The sequence below is a fragment of the Monopterus albus genome, unplaced genomic scaffold (assembly GCF_001952655.1).
Source record: "Monopterus albus unplaced genomic scaffold, M_albus_1.0 scaffold99.1, whole genome shotgun sequence".
NCBI lineage: Eukaryota > Metazoa > Chordata > Actinopteri > Synbranchiformes > Synbranchidae > Monopterus > Monopterus albus.
In genome coordinates this window covers 1561629-1584048 of record NW_018127979.1, presented here as the reverse complement: position 1 = coordinate 1584048, position 22420 = coordinate 1561629, and the positions used below count along the sequence as shown (strand labels likewise).

General features: G+C 39.3%; 5 protein-coding genes across 8 annotated transcripts in view; all 5 read right to left on the bottom strand.

The window, feature by feature from the left end:
• Positions 1-3932, bottom strand: part of katnal1 (katanin p60 subunit A-like 1) — an 8474-nt gene extending 4542 nt beyond the window's left edge. The window contains exons 1-6 of one of the 2 annotated variants that reach the window (XM_020609371.1): positions 3877-3932; positions 2705-2884; positions 2330-2490; positions 1676-1844; positions 1360-1478; positions 1149-1254 (exon numbers count right to left, since the gene is read on the bottom strand). In XM_020609371.1, the coding sequence (XP_020465027.1) occupies positions 1149-1254; positions 1360-1478; positions 1676-1844; positions 2330-2490; positions 2705-2866 (717 nt within the window). In that variant the 5' untranslated portion in view covers positions 2867-2884; positions 3877-3932. Of the gene's footprint in view, positions 1-1148; positions 1255-1359; positions 1479-1675; positions 1845-2329; positions 2491-2704; positions 2885-3813 lie in introns of both variants that reach the window. The other variant, XM_020609370.1, reaches the window with a different exon arrangement.
• A 1013-nt stretch (positions 3933-4945) lies between these two features.
• On the bottom strand, positions 4946-6935 carry LOC109965400 (ras-related protein Rab-33B). Of its 2 annotated transcripts, none has more exons than XM_020609372.1 (2): positions 6640-6935; positions 4946-5898 (listed from the first exon to the last, which is right to left on the bottom strand). In XM_020609372.1, the coding sequence occupies exons 1-2, from the start codon at positions 6895-6897 to the stop codon at positions 5452-5454; spliced, it is 705 nt and encodes a 234-aa protein (XP_020465028.1). In that variant the 5' UTR covers positions 6898-6935; the 3' UTR covers positions 4946-5451. The 2 variants fall into 2 exon arrangements, with proteins under 2 accessions (XP_020465028.1, XP_020465029.1); XM_020609373.1 differs by having other exon boundaries at positions 4946-5892.
• A 1417-nt stretch (positions 6936-8352) lies between these two features.
• kbtbd7 (kelch repeat and BTB (POZ) domain containing 7) lies at positions 8353-13105 on the bottom strand. Its single transcript, XM_020609369.1, has one exon. The coding sequence runs from the start codon at positions 12556-12558 to the stop codon at positions 10687-10689; it is 1872 nt and encodes a 623-aa protein (XP_020465025.1). The 5' UTR covers positions 12559-13105; the 3' UTR covers positions 8353-10686.
• A 715-nt stretch (positions 13106-13820) lies between these two features.
• On the bottom strand, positions 13821-15089 carry LOC109965368 (p53-induced death domain-containing protein 1). Its single transcript, XM_020609302.1, has 3 exons — positions 15031-15089; positions 14714-14877; positions 13821-14113 (listed from the first exon to the last, which is right to left on the bottom strand). Exons 1-3 carry the CDS (start codon positions 15049-15051, stop codon positions 13879-13881), a joined length of 420 nt encoding a protein of 139 aa, XP_020464958.1. The 5' UTR covers positions 15052-15089; the 3' UTR covers positions 13821-13878.
• Positions 15090-15811: 722 nt separating this feature from the next.
• The window catches only part of slain1a (SLAIN motif family, member 1a), an 11542-nt gene continuing 4933 nt past the window's right edge, over positions 15812-22420 (bottom strand). The window contains exons 3-9 of one of the 2 annotated variants that reach the window (XM_020609541.1): positions 21246-21362; positions 20324-20434; positions 19924-20073; positions 18396-18725; positions 17510-17698; positions 17006-17339; positions 15812-16668 (exon numbers count right to left, since the gene is read on the bottom strand). In XM_020609541.1, the coding sequence (XP_020465197.1) occupies positions 16593-16668; positions 17006-17339; positions 17510-17698; positions 18396-18725; positions 19924-20073; positions 20324-20434; positions 21246-21362 (1307 nt within the window). In that variant the 3' untranslated portion in view covers positions 15812-16592. The remainder of the gene's footprint in view (positions 16669-17005; positions 17340-17509; positions 17699-18395; positions 18726-19923; positions 20074-20323; positions 20435-21245; positions 21363-22420) is intronic. The other variant, XM_020609542.1, reaches the window with a different exon arrangement.

Here is a 22420-nt window from a genome sequence, read left to right as displayed (position 1 = left end):
TCCATAAAATATTGAGGGTAGTTACTCCTGCTGGTACTGTTTCTAATCAATTTATTTAATATATTCCAAGTACCTTTCATGTTATTTTTATTATCCTCTAATACTTTAGAGTAATATTGTTTCTTACATATCCTCAATAACGCAGTTAATTTGTTCTTATATAACTTATATTTTTCTTCCGCCTTCTTGGATCTGTCCTTTATAAATTCTTTATATAACGCATTCTAGGTGATCCGGTGCTGATAAAGGCAGAGAGTGCCTCATCTACTCCTACATGACTGAAAATCCACCAGACTTGCCAGTACAAATTATTCTCTATAATTATTCTAATTTGCAATATAATCTCTCACATAACAAACAAGAAGAGGTAGCAACTGTTCCTTCATTTTGCATAACTGGTAACCTGAGATACTTGCTTACTGTGAAATGTACTTGTGTAACCGAGCATATGTGTTTACAGATATAGAAAAGGACACAGGTGGTCACTCCTAATGTAAATGATTAAAATAAGACACCTTTTCCATTGGTTCTGGCAGCTAAGACCTGATAACAAGTTGTAGCCAGGTTCCAGACACACCTTAAACTACTGTCAGGTTGTACTGCTGTGCTTTGATTAGTCCTTGATACTGAGTGTTGTTGCAACCTGGGAACAGAGTTCAACAGTGAGAAATGAGGCCTGAGTAAACTAAAAATGAAATGATGATGTTTGTTTTATACACAGTGTTTCATGCTCTGATTCATGGAAACTTGATAGAGAGCTAATGCCAATAGCAACAATGATTTCAGGCTGTTTTAATGTAAATGTCAAGAGCTGCACAGACAAAATGGAATTATGAAAACACCTACATTGCAGACTCAGGGAAACAAATGAGCACAGGATGAAATATGACCTATGAAAATATGAGAGGCTGATGTCACTGGGATTAACCATTGCTAACTACCTGACAAATTTCTCAAACCTTCATTTTATTGCACTTTCACTTGCCTGAAAAAGGCCCTTCATCCATTTAAACTTAGCAAAAGGGTTCAACTATGCAAGCATATATCAGACAAATTATAGTACTGTGCTGCCGTAAAAACCAATGAAATATTGACCTTCATATGGTGGGCCTAAGTATAAATGTAAAAATGTGTACGTGTGTGTGTACCTTCCAGGGACGACGAATGCCCTTAAAAAAGTCAGGCATCCACATTGGTAAGACCACAGCTTCTCTTAGCAGTTTCTTAGCATCTTCCAGATCGGCAATGTCGTCCCTAGAGTTCATCAAGAGAATCCAGTTTGAAGTGCTAAAGAAAAAACAGCTCCCACAGCAAACAGTGCAAAGTATCATGTAAGGAGGTGTGTGTATGCTGACATACCAGTGAACATTAGGGTTACGAGACACAATATCTCTCTCCAATGAGTCCACCAAGTCGCGGTCATATCCCACGCCATCAAACTTCCTCTGTTCTACATCTCCAGGTGTGTCTTTCTTTACCTGATAAGAAAGGTATTTTCAGGGACAAATCAACTCATTTCTTAAAGGGTAACTAGACCCTCAAATGCATTGAGAAGCCCCTCTGTCAGCATACTTAAAAATCAACAAAGAAGTGAGTAGGGCAGCAGACACTTTAAATACCTCACCTATCCATCTAATTGTCAAATTCAACTACCAATCATCAAGTGTAGCCTCACCTTATCATCTTTAGTCTTTGCGCCTCGGGTATCTTTGGATCCTGGCCGGTCTGGTTTGGGGTTGGCCTGAATGCGACCTCCTTGCCCTGCTCCTCGATGTTGCAGACCAGGGGAGTCCTTCTTCTGCTGCTTCACCGCACTATTTGGTCGCTTCACTGCAACAGGATTCCTACAGAAACACACACACAGGAAAAAAACTATACTAGTGGGTAACAGTAGGATATACCTGCAGACAAAAACATAAAAGATACTGTAATTCTCAATGGGGAAATAATAGTAATAACATAGTGTGCCAAATGTTACCACCAAGTGGCACCGACTTTAAGCCAGTTCTGCTAGTTCTCTCTGGAGGGAAAGCTTGATATGACCAGACGGTAAAAAAAAAATCCAACATGGAAAGTCACAGTGTGCAGGTAGAGATGAAACAGATTATACAAAATATTTTTCCTTGTAGTGTGTCCTTATAGACCTCTTTTGCTCCACTGTTGTTCTGGGTCGCATCAGTAATAATCAGCTCTGCCATAAATGCTACTCAGAAAGTAAAAAGATTACATGGATCACATTTGGCCTGTGACTCACTATGTTGTACTTTTTTATTACTGTCTGATCACTACATAAAGTGGACATATCAAGCTTTAATTTCTATATACACACCTGTGCTCTGCAGGGGTGGGAGGGGGCCAGACTGCCGGATTCTCAGGTCTGTCACCTGACTGAGTGACAAAGATGTCACCTGGCTTCACTGACCTAAAGCTCTCGAGTGTTCTCATGATGCCTTTCACCTGCTCATACTCCTCAATCAGCTCCTGCCTGACCTGATCAAAAACAGAGTAGGGAGAGTATTATATCAAAGCTGGATTGGTGACCTGTCCAGGGTGTACCCCGCCTTCGCCCGATTGCCGGCCAGGATTGGCTCCAGTGAGCAAATGTACTTTGTTACATTCCACCACCAGTATCCAAATATTGTACTCTACTTCAATGTGTTTAATAACTGGTGTAAGGACATGGGCAGGAATTTGGGAAACTCACCTTTTGCCATCTGACTTTAAGTGCAGGGTCTCTAAAGGACTGACAGTGCTTGTGGATCTGTTGAATGACACCCTGGTAGTACACGGTGGAGGAATCATAGTTCCCCAGCAAAGCATACTCACGGCCCTTCTTGGCATTGTCACAAATCTCTGCCAAATCCATGCTGATTAATAGTTAGGCCTATATAGTGAGGGGAAAATGACAAGTAACTTTTTGACTGAGCACTGAACAATGGGCTAGCACATGTTGGTTAGTTTCAACATTTTATTTGTGTATATATTTTATTTGCATTTCATAGTAAGTACACCACATATATGGGGATTCAAATCATGCAACTTACAGTGAATAGCACTGGTGTTCTATCAACATATATTTAACAACGTTACATTTGACAATAATTTCATCACTGGTAAATGCATGTACCTAATTCATGTGTCATCTACAATACTAGTTATAATAGGTTTCCATATATTTAAGAATTTCAGATGTACAGTATATGATCAGCCTTTCATATGGAATATCATTCATAACCTTTTCAAACTATATAAGCAAATCAGGGTTTTTGTCACTAATGCATTATCTTGCCAAAAACCAACTATTCTCAAAATATACTTATATATAACAACAAAGTGCAAAGTCCAAAATACATAAAAAAATATGTTGCCTTCCCTGTTGTTTTAAACTAACCCACATTTTCATCATGTCCTCATTGTAAAGCCCACTTATTATTACATGGTGGTGCAGCCGCTCCGTGCAAGTCAGTTCCCAATCAGATAAAACGTTACTAATTGAAATTGCTAACGTTACACTCGGCAGTGTAGCTAAGCTAGCTGCTGTCAGGGACTGTGGTTTTAAATGTAAATCCGCAGACAGTTCACCTGACGGTGCTTCTTGTTTCGGCTAGCTACTCCCTGATTCATCTTAGGACGTTAGACTATGCTAGCTTGATGCTAGGCCGCAGACAACAAAACGAACCGTGTGACAATAAAGAACCTAACTTATTCCTCCCACCATGTGTCAAATAAGCACGTAGATAAAAGCAGTCGAACAACAACCTAAATTATATTCTTTATCCACATATGTGACGTGAAAATAATTCTCATACATACATGAAAAGTACTTGTTTATGTTGTTATTCTGAATAAAAGGTCCAGAATTGAGGAGACTGTTACCATGGCCGCGGAGAGACGCTGTGTGAGGAATTCAGAAGCTTGGTTACTGTGCTGCGTTCATGGAATTATTGAGAGCTGGTAAATATGAAAATCGTGCTAAGTGATCATAGACTGAGAAGAAAACAAAAGGGTACTATTGCCAAATAGAGTAGCACTTTTTGTTTTAAAGGCACAGGGGACAATATGATTTTTCAATTTCTAAAGGGCATTATTAGCTTCATATAAAACGTAACAGTTGGGAAACACAATTTTAACAAGGAAAATGCTAGTTTACACTAGTTCACTAACACGTCATAAGAGCTTTGGCTATTCATAAATTGACCAGTGGTCGGCGGTAAACCCATTACAATTTAAAATTCAAACCAAGATGTATGAATGGTGCTAAAAGTGCTCGGTGAAATGAAAAATACAGTAATAAATAATAATAATAAGAAGAATGCACATTCACGATTCCATGACAACTGAGTAGGACCAAGTGATATGATCGAAAGCTCCAGAACAAGTTACTAAATGGACTTGGAGGTGAGTATGTTTTGTCCACATTAAACAAAGCAAACTAGGATGAAGCTACTAAAACGAACAAAAATAAAACAAATAGAATGCCTGCTTTATAAATATTATTTATAATTGACATGTGTTAAGTAATTATAAGTAAGTTATACTTTAAAACCAAGTACAGAAAGATAAGTCTAATGCTACCTTCTACCACAGCCATGTCTTGGCTTACTACTAATAATAATAGTGCCCTAATAATAACAATCATGCTATTAAAAATAATAATGAATTAGCATATACTCTAAGGTGCAAAAATGTCAGCATATGATTTCCATTTACGAAATCTGTCAGCAAAACTGAAACAGGTAATGATTTCCAAAGACAAAGGAAACCGTGTGTTAATGTCCTGAATTAACTGCAACTGTATTCTCTACTTACTGAAGCAATCACTTTTCCATTATATATACAGTACATTAGGAAGTGTGGTATGTTGTCTGAATGAACCTAAAATGGCAGAAAGTACTGCTCTTATTTTACCAAACAAAAATACACCAGAAACCTCAAAAATTAAAACTGCTCTGATAAAACCACTTTTATTGATTTGCATCTTTATACTGTTACACATCAAAGTGTTTGCATTATTGTACACATGCAACAAACAACAGTTTCAATTTTCCTGATTGGTCGCATCATGAAATCAATGTTTTTTCCCATAATTCATTGTCTGCATTGAACTCTGTAGGCAAATTGTAGTGCTGCTAGACAACGCATTGCATTTTTCGAGTCAAAGTGATTTTAGGTGCAGTTTGAGGTGCATATATTTGGCATACCTTTATATCCACTCATGTATTTCACTGAGATGTGGATTTAATATAGTGACGATTTATATACCCAATACTGTCGTTATTTGTGTCATACAGCAGGCAGGGAAAATGTAAAATCATAAGAAGTATCAGTCACAGGCCTTCAAGAATTTAGTCTTAGTGTTAGAAAAGCTCTGTTCAGCACTGTTTTCCTAGGAAGCATGACTGTTCCTGATAGCTGTAATGACCTTCATGCACATCCAGAACAGGGGTGACCTCAGCACTGACAAGTTGCTGCCTCCTGCTTTCTCTGGTCCCACATATGCTGTGCACTGCTCTCATTCAGCTGCTTCAGTCTCAGAGGTTTGTGGCTCTTCAGCCTATAAGCTAAAGTCAGAAAGATAGCATCAATGTGTTCCTTTTCAGCAGGGTCTTTGGCTGAAGTCTCAAACAGTGGGAAGTTGTACCTGTCAGCAAGACATTGGGCAAACGACATGGGGACCTCCTGGCAGTCCCTCAGGTCACACTTGTTGCCCACTATGATGCGTGGCACCAAGGGCCCCACAGAGTGTCGGCTGCACTCTTCAATCCAGTCAGGGATGCTCTCGAAGGAGGAGAGGCTTGTCACGTCGTACACAAAGATGACAGCATGGACGCTGCGGTAGTAGTGCTCCACCATGCTCTTCCTGAAACGCTCCTGACCAGCTGTGTCCCAGATCTGCAACTAGCACATCACAAACAGACAATGATATCCCTAAACCATGTTTAAATTACAAGATGTGTTATTTTTCTTCTTGTCAACCAATCCCATGTACATACACTACATGTAGTGACAGAAGTTTACATCTCTGATTTATCAGTCATAGAAACAACTCAAATCTGTGAATTTGTGAAGCTAACGTTAACAACTAATTGCCAAAAAACTATACATAATTAAAAAACTTCTGGCAAAAAAAACACGCCAATTATAAACCTGTATGTTGGCTAAACAAAACGTGGCCTCATTTGGGTATTTAAATTCACTTGTTTTTTTTGTAGACACTACAGTGCTAAAGACAGCCACAGTGGACATTTTGTTGTCAACTAGTAAAAGACTTATGATCACATCCTAATATGTGCCTTAACTTATTTTATGTAAACATGGAAACATTTACAACTGGTTTACCTTTTAGCAAATAATGCTAATTAGATGAAGCCAGGACTCATATATAATAGCAAGATGTTCAGAGGTGAGAGACTGAGCAGCTGAGGATATTCATTCTGCTACCTTCCGTTAGGCTATAGAGTTATAATGTCTACTACAAAGTGGTTTTTACTTGGAGATGGTAGGATATGTAACCTCCCAGTAGTGGTGTCATCATCATGCACATCCTTGAATTTTCTCCTCCTCCTCTTTATATAGTCTACAGAATATGTCCAGTTGAACCGTAGCTCAGGGAAACGATCTGTTTGTGGGGCCTCTCACCTTGATTCTCTCCCCATCGAGCTCCAGCGTCCTCTCTCTGAAATCGACCCCGATCGTTGCTTCTGGGTTTTTCAGGAAAGTGCTCCCGCAGAATCTGTAAGTCAAACAGGTCTTCCCCACATTTGAATCACCTATTACTATTATCTTAAAAATGCGAGTTTGCACCTGCTCATAATCGTGGTTGCAAGAGAGCTCTAAGGAGTCATTTGGACTGAAAACTGTGTGAAATTCCTCCCCATGATTGTTTATTATTGCCATGTCTCATCTTCTCGCCGTCTGAATGCATAATGTGAACGACGTTGCTAAAACATCGCGAGACTGTGAGGGAGAGCATGCGCTTATACTGCACAGCCACGAGTATAAATATTATTCACTACTTTAACTGAACGGCAATATTCGTTTTACATAAAGAATTTTTCAAAAAAAAAACATTTGTTTTAGTTGCCAAAACCTTTCTCCCACTTTCTTGAACGAGTCTACCAAAAAAGAAAAAAGAAAACGCAGTCTACTTTTGTTATACGTAACGTATCAAGAATATCAAAATAACCGATTTCAAAATAACATAGGTCTATAGAGTTACTGATGCTAATATGATGTTACTGATGTTAATATATAATTTTAATGTTTAAGGTAGTAAAGGTAAATGGGGTAAAGGTAGTGTAATTATGTTACTTTATGTAATCCTGGGTAGGTTATGAATTTCCCAATTATCTTAACATATAATAATAGACCATCATTTATTTCCTGATTATATAGTTTGTGCTAATTATCAGAATTTGGTGTTGTAGTAGAGTAAACAATTATATTTGCCTCTAGAAATGTACTGGCGTAGAAGCATGAGATACTTGCATAAAATGAAAGTGCTCAAGTAAAATACAAGTACCTCTAAATTGTACTTAGGTACATTTTTAGCTGCTTTGACCACTGAATATAAATGAATAAGTGATGTTTTTACTTTCATGTCTGATTTGGGGATTATTCAGACATGGTAATCAAGAAACCAACCAATACCAAATGCACAGCCTATAAATACGAAACCAGAAGATATCTAATAATGGAAATTAAATGCAAAGTAAATACAGTATATGCACACAGTCTTGGATTAATACAAGTGAATATACAAATAATACCTACCTATAAATAAACATGAACCAAACACAATAAAATCCATTTTTTTGCCATACAATGTATGATTTTGTTTATGAAACTCATTGTAGTCTTTAATCCACAAGGTAATAGGCTTATATTTTTTAAAGTTATTTTTGTCTTGCTATTTCTCATGCTATGAAAATATTTTTAAAAAGCTTATGGAACTTGAACTTTTTAAAATGTTTGTTGAAAATAATGAAATCCAGATAGTATAGTGCATAAATTAATTTTGTTTTCCAACTCATTAGTCTCATAGTAGTCACAGATCTTCCCATGTCCACCGACCCCTATGCAATATTCAGTTCAACATGTAGTAGCCATATACATGTAAATACTTCGATACTACTAGTGTTGCAAATTCATTAGCACTTCTGAATCTTGTAAAGTTTGGGGGGTGGGGGGATAAACAAATTCTCTTCTGCATCAGAGATGAACAGATGTTTATTTAACATGCATGGAATTCAGGTGTTGCCACAGTGGTTTCCTTTCTCACACACATTCAAAAGTTTCATAATGCAACTCTTCAGCTACCAATCACACAGTAAGACAACAATGACAACTACACTAATTTACCAGTTTATTTTGGTACAAATTGCCAAAACTAATACAGTCATATACAACAACCATGCAATAAATCACAGCTAATAAACTGGTACCTGATTGTGTGGTGTGGTTAGGGATGAAAATGGCTTTGCAACAGTTTTACATCAAGACAAATTGTCCAATTAAAAAAATTCATCAGGATCAAACAATACTCAAAACACTGAATTTTGATTTGTGATTGTAAAATAAGCATTATATTCAAAGAAAATCACAGATACAAAAACACATACACATGTACAATAAAATTGCTGACAATTGTAGGCAATTTATCATTTGTCACTAAACCTACATTATTTTACGACATCTCTAAAAATGTCAATGATGGCATACAGGCTTTTACTGAAGCCTAATCCTGAGCGAGCGTACAGTACATTGGCTTCTACATTTCATACAGTAGGTTTCACAGCTGTGAGGCATCTTGATGAGTATCACCAACACAAAAGGGGCCACATATTTTAAAGCCCTGTATATGGCCAGTTGTGTCTGAAGTCATATACATGAGGCACTTGAGCTGCCTACTGTCCCAAAGTCACAGTTGTGATTTTACACCAAGTATAGGCAGGTGAGCTCCTGCATTGAAGCTAAATAGCATGCTATTGGCAAACATTTTGGTCATAAACTTTATATAACACAACACAAGCACTAGCACGGAGTCTTAAAGCATTAAAAGGGATGCTCCACCAATTTGACATTACTAATCATAGGGAGTACTACTCAACATGTGTAGACTGTTTCATGTATAATGTATTTTGTAGCTCTGGAAGAGCTTTCTTAAGTCTAAAAAAGTTCTCCGCTAACTCTACCTGGGTATCTTAAGTTAGGTTTGGAGTGTACACTTGTTTAATAGAAAGCCTGCTTTACAAACTGAGTGGGAAGAATGTGGGTGGTCATCCAGCCGGAAGGGTCAGTCAAAAGAACCAATTAAAGCTACAGTATGTTACTTTCTTATAATATTTTGAGTTGAAATATGGTGAAGTGCTGTCAGAGGTGACTCAGACTCACTGAACAGCCTGCCTGTAGTACAGAGATATTCTTATGAAATTTCAGAGCAAGCCTCATCTTTCTAACCCGTCAGAGAAAGGATAAGTCTCACAGCTGTTTCCAGCCCACTACACTGCTTGCATTGAAGCTTCAAGTTAGCAGTAGATGTTGGAAGATGTCAAGATAGCTGACTTGCAGGCTAGAAAGCTCTGGAAATCTGGAGTATCATGCTAGCACTAGATTGATTTTCAGAACTTGCATATTGTCATTTCCAGGTTGCAGTACAGCAGTGGCTCCCAAACCTTTTGTCCGGGTCTCTTGCTATATGGACAATGAACTCAAAGAGAGGCGCCTTTGTATTTGACTGCTGTATGAGCATCGCACATTTTTCTTTTCCAACATTACAAATGGTCAGATACTCTTGTACTTTAAATGTTAGTTTGCTTGTTAAATGAATCTTGATAGCCTTGGTAGCATCGCACCTCTCTTAAATTAGATTTCCAGACACTTCTTGTAGCTGACACTTTTGACTTGTCATAGCAGAAAAAGCACAGGTGCAACTAATAACGTTAAAAATGGCTCAGTTCCAGCAATTATTGCAGTCCAATGCAGCAATTCAATATTGTATTAGTAACACCAATGTCTGACAAGTGTTTCTGCTGTGAAAAGTTATATTAAACTTCTAATTTAAATTAATTTCTTTGGTCTTGTGTCTAACCTGTAAATGCAAGTCAGAGAACTACTGCATTATGGGAAGTGTAGGATCCTGTGTTATTTTACACATGACCTTAAAAAAAAAACTCTAGATACACCAACCTATGCCTCCTTGACTTTGATCAATCATTATTAGTCTAGTTCTGGTTCCCCTAATTGTATGATAGTGTAGTACTACATCTCTGGAGTACTCTTAATTCAGCTGCCCGTAATAATATACTATATTGGGACCTACAGAGTGTAGGATTTATTGTGTATTTGTCTTGAGTTGTTGTGCAAATAAGATTCTATCCAACATACTGTCCTTCATGCTGGCAGGGTCAAAGAACAAAGACCTTTTTCTTGGCATTTGCTCTGTGTGAAACATAAATAAAAAGAATCAGAAAAAACAAAATGTTTTTTTCTCTCCTCCTGTGAATAATCATTAGCCACACATGTGAAAAGATTTCACATAAAACAGAGATTTTTCCACTTTTCTTACAAGTGAGTACTAATTTAATCTGAATCTGTGACCTCTCATACAGACACAGAGGGACACAGAACCCTGTAAATATCCATTAAATTATATCTGTCACATTCTTTCTTTGACAGTACATTTCACTACCAGTTCTCATCGGAGAAAGAGCTAGAGCTGCCAGAGTCAGAGTCCGCATCTGTCAAACCATCAAAGTCCCAGTCAGCGCTGGAGCCACTGTCATCATCCTCCTCTGTAGAGAAGCTGTGAGCAGAGCCCAGGCATGCTGGGTACACGCGTGTTGAAACACACACTGGCCCCAAGGTTGACACATATACTGCCATGACATTGTTCCAGGTGTCCCTGGCTGGGTCGTATTCATGGATGAGGACCCTGTTTTTGTTGTGCTGCAGTAAAGTTTGAGTGAGGAGGAGAAGTTTGTTGTTGTGCTGGATTACTTGGTAATTTAGAGCCCGACTGTCAATAGGAATGTCACCCAGTCTCTTCCACTCCCCCCTAGTGGGGCTGTAGGCTTTCACCACAGGGATGTCACACACACAGATGATCTGGTCCTGGAACACACAGGCCTTGTGAAGCTTGTCTCTTCTCAGTGATCCACAGTGGCGCCAACGGTTCCTCTTGGGATCATAGCAAAGCATTCTCCTTTTGTTTACCACATACAGGTGGTCATTTAATGCCACCACCTGCATCTTACCCAAAGAGTGAGGAAGAGGAGCCACAAATGTCCACTGGTTCCTCTGGACACTGTAGCACTCAACCTCCTTCAGTCTGGTATCTGTCAGTGGATTTCTTCCTCCCAGAAGGTACACATGACCGTTAAGGTAGCCCATCCCAGAGTGTATCCTCCCCAGTGGTCTTTCTGCCAGCTCCTGCCAGCTGTTAAACACAGGGTTGTACAGCCAGAAATGTTTAGAAAGGTGGGAGGCTAGGTACAGGTTGTTTTCAGGTGTGGCACAGGCAATTAAGGACTCCATGGTGGAGCGTTTGTAATCCTGACTGCTGAGGTCCACTAAAGGAGGAGCCATGAAATACAGGTCTTCTGAGTAAGGGTCACAGCACATTATGTTGTCATTAGGCAGGCCAAAGAAAAGAATCATTTCTTTTGCACTTACACCTATTCTGTTTTTTGGTACATCCAGAGTTGCAAGCATCCTACAGCTATCATCTGCAGACCTGTTAAAGAAAGATGCAAGGAAGCCCTCAATCAGAGGCCTTGCCATGAGGTCCTCTAGGTAACACTTATCCTTCTCAGTAAACAAGTTCCAGCGTACACACTTGAGCGCCTGTAATGCATCCTCTCCATCCTGTGGTGCATTAGCCTCTATCCACTGCAAAGCAGCAGAGCATACCTTCCTTTCACAGTCCACATCCAAAGTGTCCAGAGACAGCAACTCCTTTAACTGCATCAAATCCAGCTCACAAAGCTCCCCTCCATTACACACTTGGCTAAAGTTCCTGGCTATGAAAGCTTGTGCATTCTCCTTCAGCTCAGGGTTGTCATAGGTGTCTGCAAATTTCAGGATCCCCACACAGTTGGACAAGTCCAGCCTCCTTGTCATGAAGCTGGAGCAAGCTTTCTTGATGTACTCAAGCTGAAGCATGTTTGAGGCTGCGTATAGCCTCTGAACGTTGCTTTCAGTGACAGTCACCCTGCCAGTGTAACAGTAATCGATGATAACCGACATGGATTCAGCGTCCACGCCGTGGATGACCACTCTCTCCTGTATGCTCTCATTTAATCCCCCGGTGAACATGCTTTTGAAGTAAGGACTGGCCGCAGCGAGGACGTTGCGGCTACACAAGAAAAGTTGGTCAACGTTACCTGCGGTTGACTCAACGCCGGGCTCCAGTGACTCCCCTTCACACCCAACTCCGATTGTAACGTCTCCCAGCAGCCGAGAGTCGTACAGCAATTTCAACTCTTTCATCAAACCCCAAGCGTGATTCACGTCTTCCAACACCTCGGGACCACTGAAGCAACTCAGCCCCGAAGCCATCGCTGCAACTTCAGTGACCAATTTCCTGCTTTACGTTGACGTACACGAAGGTTTCACGTGACATAACGCGAAACAATCTATACACTGACAAAAACACAACCGTTTATAAATGAAAATTCAATATATGCGGTGGGAAAACACCATCCTAGCGACTTAACAGCCGGGCGGTCGCCTGTGTATTTGAAAGCCAACAAATCTTGGCCTCCAAATAATCATAAGATCACATATATATATCCCGAGAGTAGCTGTAACAGTAATATCAGTTTTCTTCGATTTTCTGATCAATGCCCTTATCTGTTTTGAGTGTTACAAACAGACATGGCTCTCATAAAATAACAGTGTCAATTTTACCAACGTTGGGTCTACCTTTTCCGAGATTAATCGCCAAATTAATGCTTCTGGTGGCGCACAGATTTTTCTTTGTTTCACGTTATATCTAATTCGACAAGTATCTTAGGGTTTTTAACGTCAGTAGTCATATTGATAATTTTTCACTACTTAAATTTCTCTTTTTAAAACACAAAATGAAAACATGTAATCTCTTATTTTGAAGGCAATATTGACTGGCTTCCGCTCCAGTTCACTACCCGTTCACACAACCTTGCTTAAAAGAATCACGTTTCTGATTGGCTTGCGTCACCACGTTGATTATGTTTGATTGACCGGGCTGATACATCAATAGATTAAAGTATCAAACGTAATGATTTAATCAAAGTTGCATTTAATTGTATTTATTTTATTTTGAATACAGGGTGTGTTGCAATTATGTTCAAGTCATACTAACACTACTACTAATAGTAGTAATAATAATAACAATAATAGTTGATGAATTAATCTAATCAGTCAAACAATCATTTCTGTCATGTATCACACAAGGATTTACTACCTCTCTTATTTACATTATTGTTAATTGAATAGTTTTTGGTTTTGTACTACTTCTCTGACAAAACAAGTAATTTTAAGATTACAATCATTTCTGTCATGTATCACACAAGGATTTACTACCTCTCTTATTTACATTATTGTTAATTGAATAGTTTTTGGTTTTGTACTACTTCTCTGACAAAACAAGTAATTTTAAGATTTTAATTGGAATAATAAAAAAAGGATTTTAATCAAAATGGTCCCTAAAATTAGCTTTGTATCTTTATTGCAAAGTTGATTTCTTACAAGACAAAAAGTAGCCCATGTTTCTCATTTGTTTGTTCGGTGATGCTCAGTATGTTTATTTGAGATTGCTTACAGTGTGTAGTATAGCCTAACTATATGCTTGTAAGACAAGAACAAGGGGAATACAGCTGTGTGTGTTTTGATCCAGCTTTAAGTGTATCTTCGGTTGAGGTCGTTGATCCTGCGTAGAGCGTCTTGGTTATGGATGGTCTTGTGGACTGTGATGAGGAAGGGGAAGGCAGAGGGAAGCTCCACCCGATGGCTCAGCTTCTGGTGGCCCCAGTGGAGGCAACGCAGCCTCTCAGCCAGGTCCCGTCTGCCTGCTCGCTCCAGTCCATCTTGAAGCAGTTTGGTCTTATTGGGCTTGTCCCATGACTTCTCATACCTGCAAATAAAGATGGACATCTGGGAAACATCTGAAACTAAGGAAGGGAAACAGGAGAAAGTCAGTGATATGTATAGTGCAATGGAGTTGTATTCTGTTGCTATAGAAAGCCCAAAAGTTAAAGCCACAGGAAAGCACAAATAACTTACTAAACATAAGTTAAAGTCCTGATCATGTGTTTATGTTTTTAAAGAATGCAGTGGTTTTAAGTTAGTGAATAAACATTGCAAACAATGATGGGAACCTCTTGATGATACTCTTATGTTAATTTTCTGTCCATTAGCTACACCGCTAAAGGATGGGCTGGAGCTAGCGCCGACTGACACTGGGTGAGTGGCAGAGTACATCTTGGACAAGTTGCCAATCTGTCACACATTCACACCTACGGGCAATTTCAAGTCACTATTTAACCTAAACAGCATCTCATTGTACTGTGGGAGGAAGCCAGAGTATCTGTAGGAAACTCATGAAGGCACAGGGAGAATGTGCAAACTCCACACAGAAATGCCCTGGTCAGCCAGCAGGTTTGAAACCAAAATCTTCTTGTTGTGAGGCAACAGTGATGCCACCCATTATGTCACACACATGCGTACACTGTACCAGCTTTCCAACATGGTCCTGGCCTGGACACACTTCTCTGTCGAGTTGGTGTGGAACCGGCCTATCTCAGTTCTGTTGAAGCCAAGCTCATATGCCAAAACTGTCCACTCAAATCCAAGCTCTCTGGAAATCTCCTCCAATGACTTTACATTAATTACAGCATCCTGAAAATACAAAATAATATGCAAAATCACCTAAACAGAAGGGGGATTAAAAATTATTCATTACTTTTAATAGAAAGAATCACTTTTAATGAATGTGAGTAAAATATCTTTGCTGATTTAATATCCATGAAAGTGAAAACAGATTACACATACCTCTTGGGCTTTGTTGGGCATTATCTCAAATTCCAAAAGTTCAGTAGTGCAAGCCACACTCTAACCACATAACCTAATATAATTTTGAGAACAGTATTAAATTTCCCCACTGTGGGATCAATAAAGTACCTGCTACTACTACTACTAAACATACATTTACAGTCCAGTTCCAGACAGAAGGTACAGATGTTTATCACTTACCCTAGTATGCCAAAAGCTTGGTTTGTGTTACTGAGGAGACTCAACATCAACATATTAACATGTTAATCATTAGACGCTTTAGTTCCAGGGTCCCCTGTGGAGCTAATAATAGTGTCAGGTTAAGCCACTCCTGCTTGCTACTAGGTAAACAAGTGAACTGAGGAAAAATTTGCATGAATTCCCTATGATTTTATTTTAGAAGTGCTTCAAAATTGTGTGAGGCTGCAAGATCAAGGAAAATTTCATTTGGAATTAAGAATCTTTTCTCATTAGGTTGAACTGTGTTTATAAAGAAATTAAAAATAATCATTCCTTATTTCTGCACATATACAGCATTGTTAACGCATCAATTGTCTCTTCTAAACAAATGTCACTCAATCAAAAAGTACACAAAATACTGATAAATACCAAAACATAATAATGTCAGATCATCACTGTGCACAGTGGTGTAACAATGACATCTGCAGTCAAGCTAATCCCTTTTAAATGGTTTTACCAGTTTCCCTTTACATTTACTTGATTGGTTAGCTATATTCAAGGAAGACCAGAAAATTGCAAAAATATTTTCAAAGGCTTTTATTCACTTTAAAAATTCGTCTCCTCTAAATTCTTGTCATAAAGAGCATTAAGTCTCTATGTGCAATTTAACTGCAGTGATTATGTTTATCAAAGAATGTTAAAAATAATAGCTGTCATTTAAACAATGTTAGAAAAAAGTTAAAGGATAAAATTTGTATACTTAAATTAACAAATGTCATACTTTACTAGCCCTAACCCCTTAACAAAGCAGATAATATACTTTAATCATAGTACTTATCAAAAATGCTGTGAGGTGCAGTTAACAAATATAACTGACAGGAATAACAGGAACAGGATGTAACAAAATATCAGACAGCACAGTCTGACCAAAACATAATAATTGGAAAATTATTCAGATGAAATCAATAAAAGCCTGTACAAAAGCGTGGGCTATTTTTTAAGCTTTCAACTGGAGAGAAATTTTCATTCTGTTGAAGGCAAGCCTTACTTATCCACAATGACAAATCAAAAACACATATAAAAGAAAAACCAGTTAACATTTAATAAGCCAGAATATTGCTAGGTCGTTTTACAGCATGTCAGCCTGTGTTTCAGCAGGTAGTAAGGTAAAGATCCAGCCTGCTGGACCCATACTGTCCTCTGTCTCCACATTGTCCCTTAACTTGGGTTATTGTTTATAGTGCTTTTACTAAACATTAACAGTCACTCTCTGTTGGGTTACAGCTCAAGACTGAGTCCTCCTGACAACAAAATTGTAAATCATTTGGCTCCCATGCTGATTTATCCTGTGCACCTGTTGAAAGTTTATTGTTTATTTGGGTTCAGTAGCAGCCATCTTTCCAGCTGCCATCCCTCAGGGCACTCAGGGCAGCCAGGCTCTTTGGAGGAGTCAGCAAACTGCAGATGGAAATAAACCGGTTAGTTAAATATCTACTGTTAAAAAAGTCAAATAAAACCATGTTCCATCTTTTCAGGTATCACAAAGGAGCTGGTTTTAAAGTCTGACATTTAAATATAGCACCTCCCTCAGATTTCTTTCATTTTCAAACTTGTAGTCTTCTAACTCAAGTGACATCACTTAAGGCAGTTTTTCAGCTTCCCCTGAAGCCACTAAAGGCTTTTTACTTTTTTCACCTTTGCATTAGTACTCATAAAGATCTGTAAACAGATTGTGCTGTGTAAACCTAGTGGGGGTCCCCTCTAAAAATCACTGCGTCCATGTATCTGTACTTACCTTCGAGTCGCTTGAGTGATTTTGCTTGCACGTGGAACTCCACTTGTTCCTACAAAGGAGGCTGGGCGAGGAAGGGAACTGCGAGGGACAACTATCTGGTTGGTGCTGGCTTTTAGGGGCTGTAGTACTAAACTGCTGCTGGGTTTGAGGGGCAGAGGCAGTGCAGCACTGTTGGGGATAGAGTGTAGACTTGTAGAGGTGGACAGAGAGGTGGAGGTGGGGCCCTGCTGCACTGTGGGGCTTACATAGGCTGTAGCTTTTATTGGGTTTCGGGGAGTGGTGGGGAAGTTTCCCACACTTTGAACACGCTGACTGAGCTGGCCTGGGGTAGGAACTGACAGAGACACAGCAAGAGAACAGTTAGATGAACTCCAACATCAGTGACAGTATTGCAAATACTGCATTTAAAACTGCCTTCATAAGACAGAACTCTATATTAACCTATGAATAACACCGAGCCTTGTATGGCTTGTTTATTCATAGATGTGTAGAAACGAGCCTTACTGGAGGCCTGGAGTCGTGCAAGCCCATTGGATGAGTCAAAGCTCTGGCTGCTCCGCAGGGAGGATATCATTGGCAAGGAAGAGGGACCGTGGGAGGGTGGGTTGACAGGGGAAGCCAGACATGGAATACTGGGAACACTGGGCATGCTGGGAGCTCGGATCAGGTTGGGCATGCTTCTCCGTAGTTTGTCTATGCAACCATATCAGAAAACCAGACCAAACTTTATTTGGATCTTAGGAAGTTTACATTAACATTTCCAACATTAAAGAAACAGTCTGACATTTTGGGGAATACAAAAGTCACTGTTTCCAGTTAAAAACACAGTGTGTGCACAGAAGGTGTAGCGTGGGCAGCACGTTACCAAAGCAGCAGCTTCAGTGCCTTCAGTGTTCATGTGTGTCTACAGGAGGCATTCAGGCACGGTGTTGATCTGTTTCCAGTTTTTATGTTAAGCTAAGCTGCTGGCTGCAGCATCATATTTTCTGTACAGACATGAGAGTGGTATCAAAAGTCTGATCTAACTCTTGGCAAGAAAGCAGATTTCCCAAAATGTCAAACTATTTTTCAAATTCTGGCTTAATTACACAAAAAAATACATAGTATGTGAAACGCCTCATAGGGTAAACATTTTCATATTTACTCCTCTTCATGACAGCATGAAAACATCAGACAGTCACACTACTGAGTACGCTGACCCTAACTGAGGGTTTTTAAATCCTTTTAAATCCATCTTGGCACATACGCAAAAACCGTCTGGTCAGAAATTAAGGACATCTTACATGTGGGTGATTTTGTCAAGCTGCTTTCACTCTGAATTGGGAAATTCATACCCATATCACAGAAAAAAAATCTGAACCCTTGAAGATGGAATTCATTAAACACATACCTGTGCTATTTCTGTATGCTGTGTGTGTTTCTGTGGTCAGGCTGGAGGGTCCAGAGTACTGGGAGAGTCCACTGAGTGAAAACTGAGGGGTGAGTGAGCTGCGTCTACAGTCTCTGATACTAGAGAAGGTGTGGGAGTGGGGCAGGCTGCCCCGCTGCATAGACCCTGTGCGGAACAGTTGAGGCTGGGGAGGAGGGAGCTGGTCATACCCCTCGTCCTCCTCATCTTCCTCCTCCAGATCCATCTCACTGCGCCTGAGGGAGTGTAAGGAAAAGCTGGAGCTGCGACGGCTTGGTGTGGCTGAGGTAGAGGCATAGTCCTTTCGGAGACCTACGGGGCGACAGATTAATACTTTAATCAGTGGAAAACCTGAACCTGGCCCTCATATGGTATATGATACATTTCCTTCTGGAGACAGACCTCGTCCATTATTCAGTCACTAAATCAGTGGCCCAGACCAGAATAATACACACCTTCACATGAAGATATTACTGCCTACTGAAGTTCAGCTGTTCGAAGATCAAATACTGATCTAGCCATACATCAGCAATCTGCTGTACCAGACATTTCAGTCTCATCAGGAGGCTATGCATGAATGTTTTACTATATAGATGGATGTATCATATACCATATGAGGGCCAGGTTCTATATGCAAGAACAGGCTTAATGATTAATTAGATGGAACATTGTGGGTGTGGTGTATGAATTTTAACTCTCTGTAATAATTCTTTAGTATATTACTTGTGTGGTGTAGAAGAGAATTATTTAAGAATGTAATTATGTAAGAATGTTAACACTCTGTTATAATTTTTTTAGTATATTACTTGTGTGGTGTAGAAGAGAATTATTTACGGCTTGCAAACCAATGATGGTAAGATGATGTCATGGGGTAGGACTGGATAAGTCTGACTTCTTCCTACTCCATTCAAGCATGTACTAGGTATAAGCAAATTGATATTGGATTAGCATTTGTTGGATATGTGTAAAATTATGTGTGTTGACATATCAACTGTCTTTACATGCTTGAAAGAATAAATCAAATCAAATCAAATCAAATGTAATTCACTTGTATCATCCCAGGTATTAATGAACAATAACAAAAAGTATAAAGAAAAGTGTAAGTACACTGTAAGCAGTATAAAACAAAGCAGTTAAAATATGTTCATTAAGATGCATCTTGAATCTGATAAACACAAAGTTATGTTACCACCTCTTGGAAAAGGACTTAAATCTTAAGTAGTAAATCACGGTTATAATCTCTGAATACCAATTAGCAGCATTTGTGTTACATTGGATTAATCAATAATGAAATAGCTGAAACCCTAGTGCTAAGATACCTCACATTCCACAAACCCTGAAAAACAATATCTGACACTACTGCAGTCTGATAATCATTGTAAACAAAAAAATGAAATCATATATATTTAGTGGACAGACACTGGACACATACTGCTTAATTGTATGCATCTTATGTATATCTGTATATATATTTTTCATGAAGGAATACACATTTAGGTATTCGACTCACTCTCCTCCTGAAGTCGTGCCATCACCTCCACGTCTGTCATGTCCTGCAGTTTGTAGCTCATAGTGATGGCGTCATCCTCCAGTTCTGACACACCCGCCTCGCTGTCCAAGGAAGACTGGGGGCTGATGGCAGCATGCTGGCGACCCATGTCTAGAAACACACATGACAGACATATCTGATCAAGATCATAATCCTTCTACAGCCAAGGATGAACAGGTGCAGCTGCAATGATTTTAACAAAATGCATGTGATACTCAACACACAGAGAAGACATTTCCATAACAGATGTAACGTTTACTGTATATGTGTATAATCATGACAGATGGATGCTGCTTCACCCCAGAAGAAACTGCAGAAATAACGACGGTGCAGAGAAGACAGATTGTGAGTGAGATCTTACTGTTGAGAGTGGAGTTTGATAGGAAGGTTGGTGCTCTGTCACTGAGGCTGCAGCTGGACCTGAGTGGGAACGTTGGCTGGAGAAAAGGCTGGCTAGATGACGGCAACGGGGCTTGAAGGGAGAAAAATGCAGCAGAAGAGAGCGAAGATTCAATCACTGATGCTCATCTCTGGCTTTTGTGTAAATCTAAAATATGAATGAGCAGGCAGAAGGATTATATTGCTTGTCTCCATCTGTCTGTGGGTATGACCTTATAATCTTTTCCCTGCAATTTGCTGTAATCAGATTGTAAACTGCAAGTAACAGGTTGTTTAAAAATCTGGGTTATGAATATACAGTGAGCTCCAGAAGTAAGGAACAGATGCTCTTATTACTTTGGGCATTAAATGACAAAAAAAGCAGTGACCATGAGGTTAAAGGAAAAAAGTTGGTTTTAATTTGAGTAATGAAGTATGTAGTAAGTATGTTTGTTTACCAGACAGACAGACAGAATATAAGCTAATTAGCCTTCATATGCTCCTTATGTGGCCATTTATTTTAATTTTGTTAGTTGCTATTTTGTTATGTTGTTATATTTTGAGCTGAGATCAGCAGTGGTCTGTAGTTTACAGAAGTGTGCTTAAGTCTCCACACTAGCAGGATCAAACAAAACACTGTAACGGCTTATTACTACTGATAATAACAAATTAATGATAATGTTTGTGACGTGATAAAGAAAATTGTTTACACTATGAGACAGTAAATTTATTTAATACCAGTCTCCCCACTAACAAAACAGAGTAGTGTGTGTTCAGTGATTTTTCCATTAATGTGTATGTGTATTAGATAAATACGGAAACCTTGACCTCTACAAATGATGCTCTGAAACCATCACCTGTGTGGACAGCAGGGGTTATATGTATGTGTAGTAAGACTGTGTTACCTGGGGACTCAGTTAGTGCTGCAGATTTAGCATAAGGCAGGACAGGACAGCTGAGAGTGGAGAGCCCCTCTATGCAGCTGTAGGGACGGACAGAGGAGACTCCTCGCCACCTCTTAGCTAGGCACAAAATTGCAGCGAAGGACATGTTAGTCTGATTTCTTTACCATGTTAACACACATACAGTACATTGATGATATCTGACATGTGAATCTGCTTGTTACAGATCAGTATTGATGCTTTAAAATGATTTGATCACGGCTTGGACAGAAGAGGATGATTCAATACGATGAGGTCTAGCTTACCACTGGCTTACTGGGCTAAACTACAGGGTTTTTTTTTTGGAAGGATCTTAGGGATAAGCAGGGATTGTGCATGTAGGCTACATCCCATTCCCAGAATCAGAATTAGACCTACAGTAGTGTACTCTGGGGTGTAGAGTCCACATTTATACTGCTTAGGTTTGAGTTTTTCTGCTGTATTAATTTCATGGTACAACAATGTCAAAACATAAACTTTAAAGGTAGGGTTTCAGAAGCATTTTTGTTACACTTATTGAAATTCTCTTTTCATCCTGACGGCAATGAATACATTAAATGCACTGACAACATAAAGGAAAAATCCATCATATGTGGCAGCACCAGGGCTGAACAAAGCCTGACCAGTAATTATACCTGGTGTATAATTAGATGACCTACCTGCCTGTCAACCTTACTTCCTAATTGTGTGCACTCTGCCCTTGCGCACATTCCATAAGCAAAGAGTCTCTCACAAGGCGATGCAGCAGACATGTTCCCACTCTGTTTTTATACCTAAAGATAACGAGCTATGGCAGAAAAGGTGGCTACAGCAGCTTTCAGTCACAAATGGAGACCATATTCAAGTAAAACTAAAAAGAAGTTAGATGCGTCAAGAAGTGAAACCAGAATTAACATCAGTGCAGCGTTTGAATGATGACGACAATTTGAGAGAACAAAGGGAGCTGAAAAGTGATGTTGTGGTGGCCATATTTCAGCTGGGCAGGTAATTATTGGTTTTGTTTGGTTTGACGAGGGATTTGTTATTTTCTGGAAATCTGTAAGGAGTATTCAGGCAGTGTGCGCTGTATTTTGGAGGAGTGACTCTGGAGATACGTCAGAAGGAAATCAAATCAAATCAAATCAAATTTTATTTGTATA

Bases quoted from the DNA above. Each gene is read 5' to 3' on its own strand.
- LOC109965400 (XM_020609372.1), bottom strand. From the start codon at position 6,897: ATGGCAATAATAAACAATCATGGGGAGGAATTTCACACAGTTTTCAGT. The intron at 5,899-6,639 runs GTGAGAGGCCCC...GTGATGTGCTAG, and splicing joins TCGATGGGGAGAGAATCAAG to TTGCAGATCTGGGACACAGC.
- kbtbd7 (XM_020609369.1), bottom strand. From the start codon at position 12,558: ATGGCTTCGGGGCTGAGTTGCTTCAGTGGTCCCGAGGTGTTGGAAGAC.
- LOC109965368 (XM_020609302.1), bottom strand. From the start codon at position 15,051: ATGCCCAACAAAGCCCAAGAG. The intron at 14,878-15,030 runs GTATGTGTAATC...TTGTATTTTCAG, and splicing joins TGCCCAACAAAGCCCAAGAG to GATGCTGTAATTAATGTAAA. The intron at 14,114-14,713 runs GTACAGTGTACG...CTTTATTTGCAG, and splicing joins AGGACCATGTTGGAAAGCTG to GTATGAGAAGTCATGGGACA.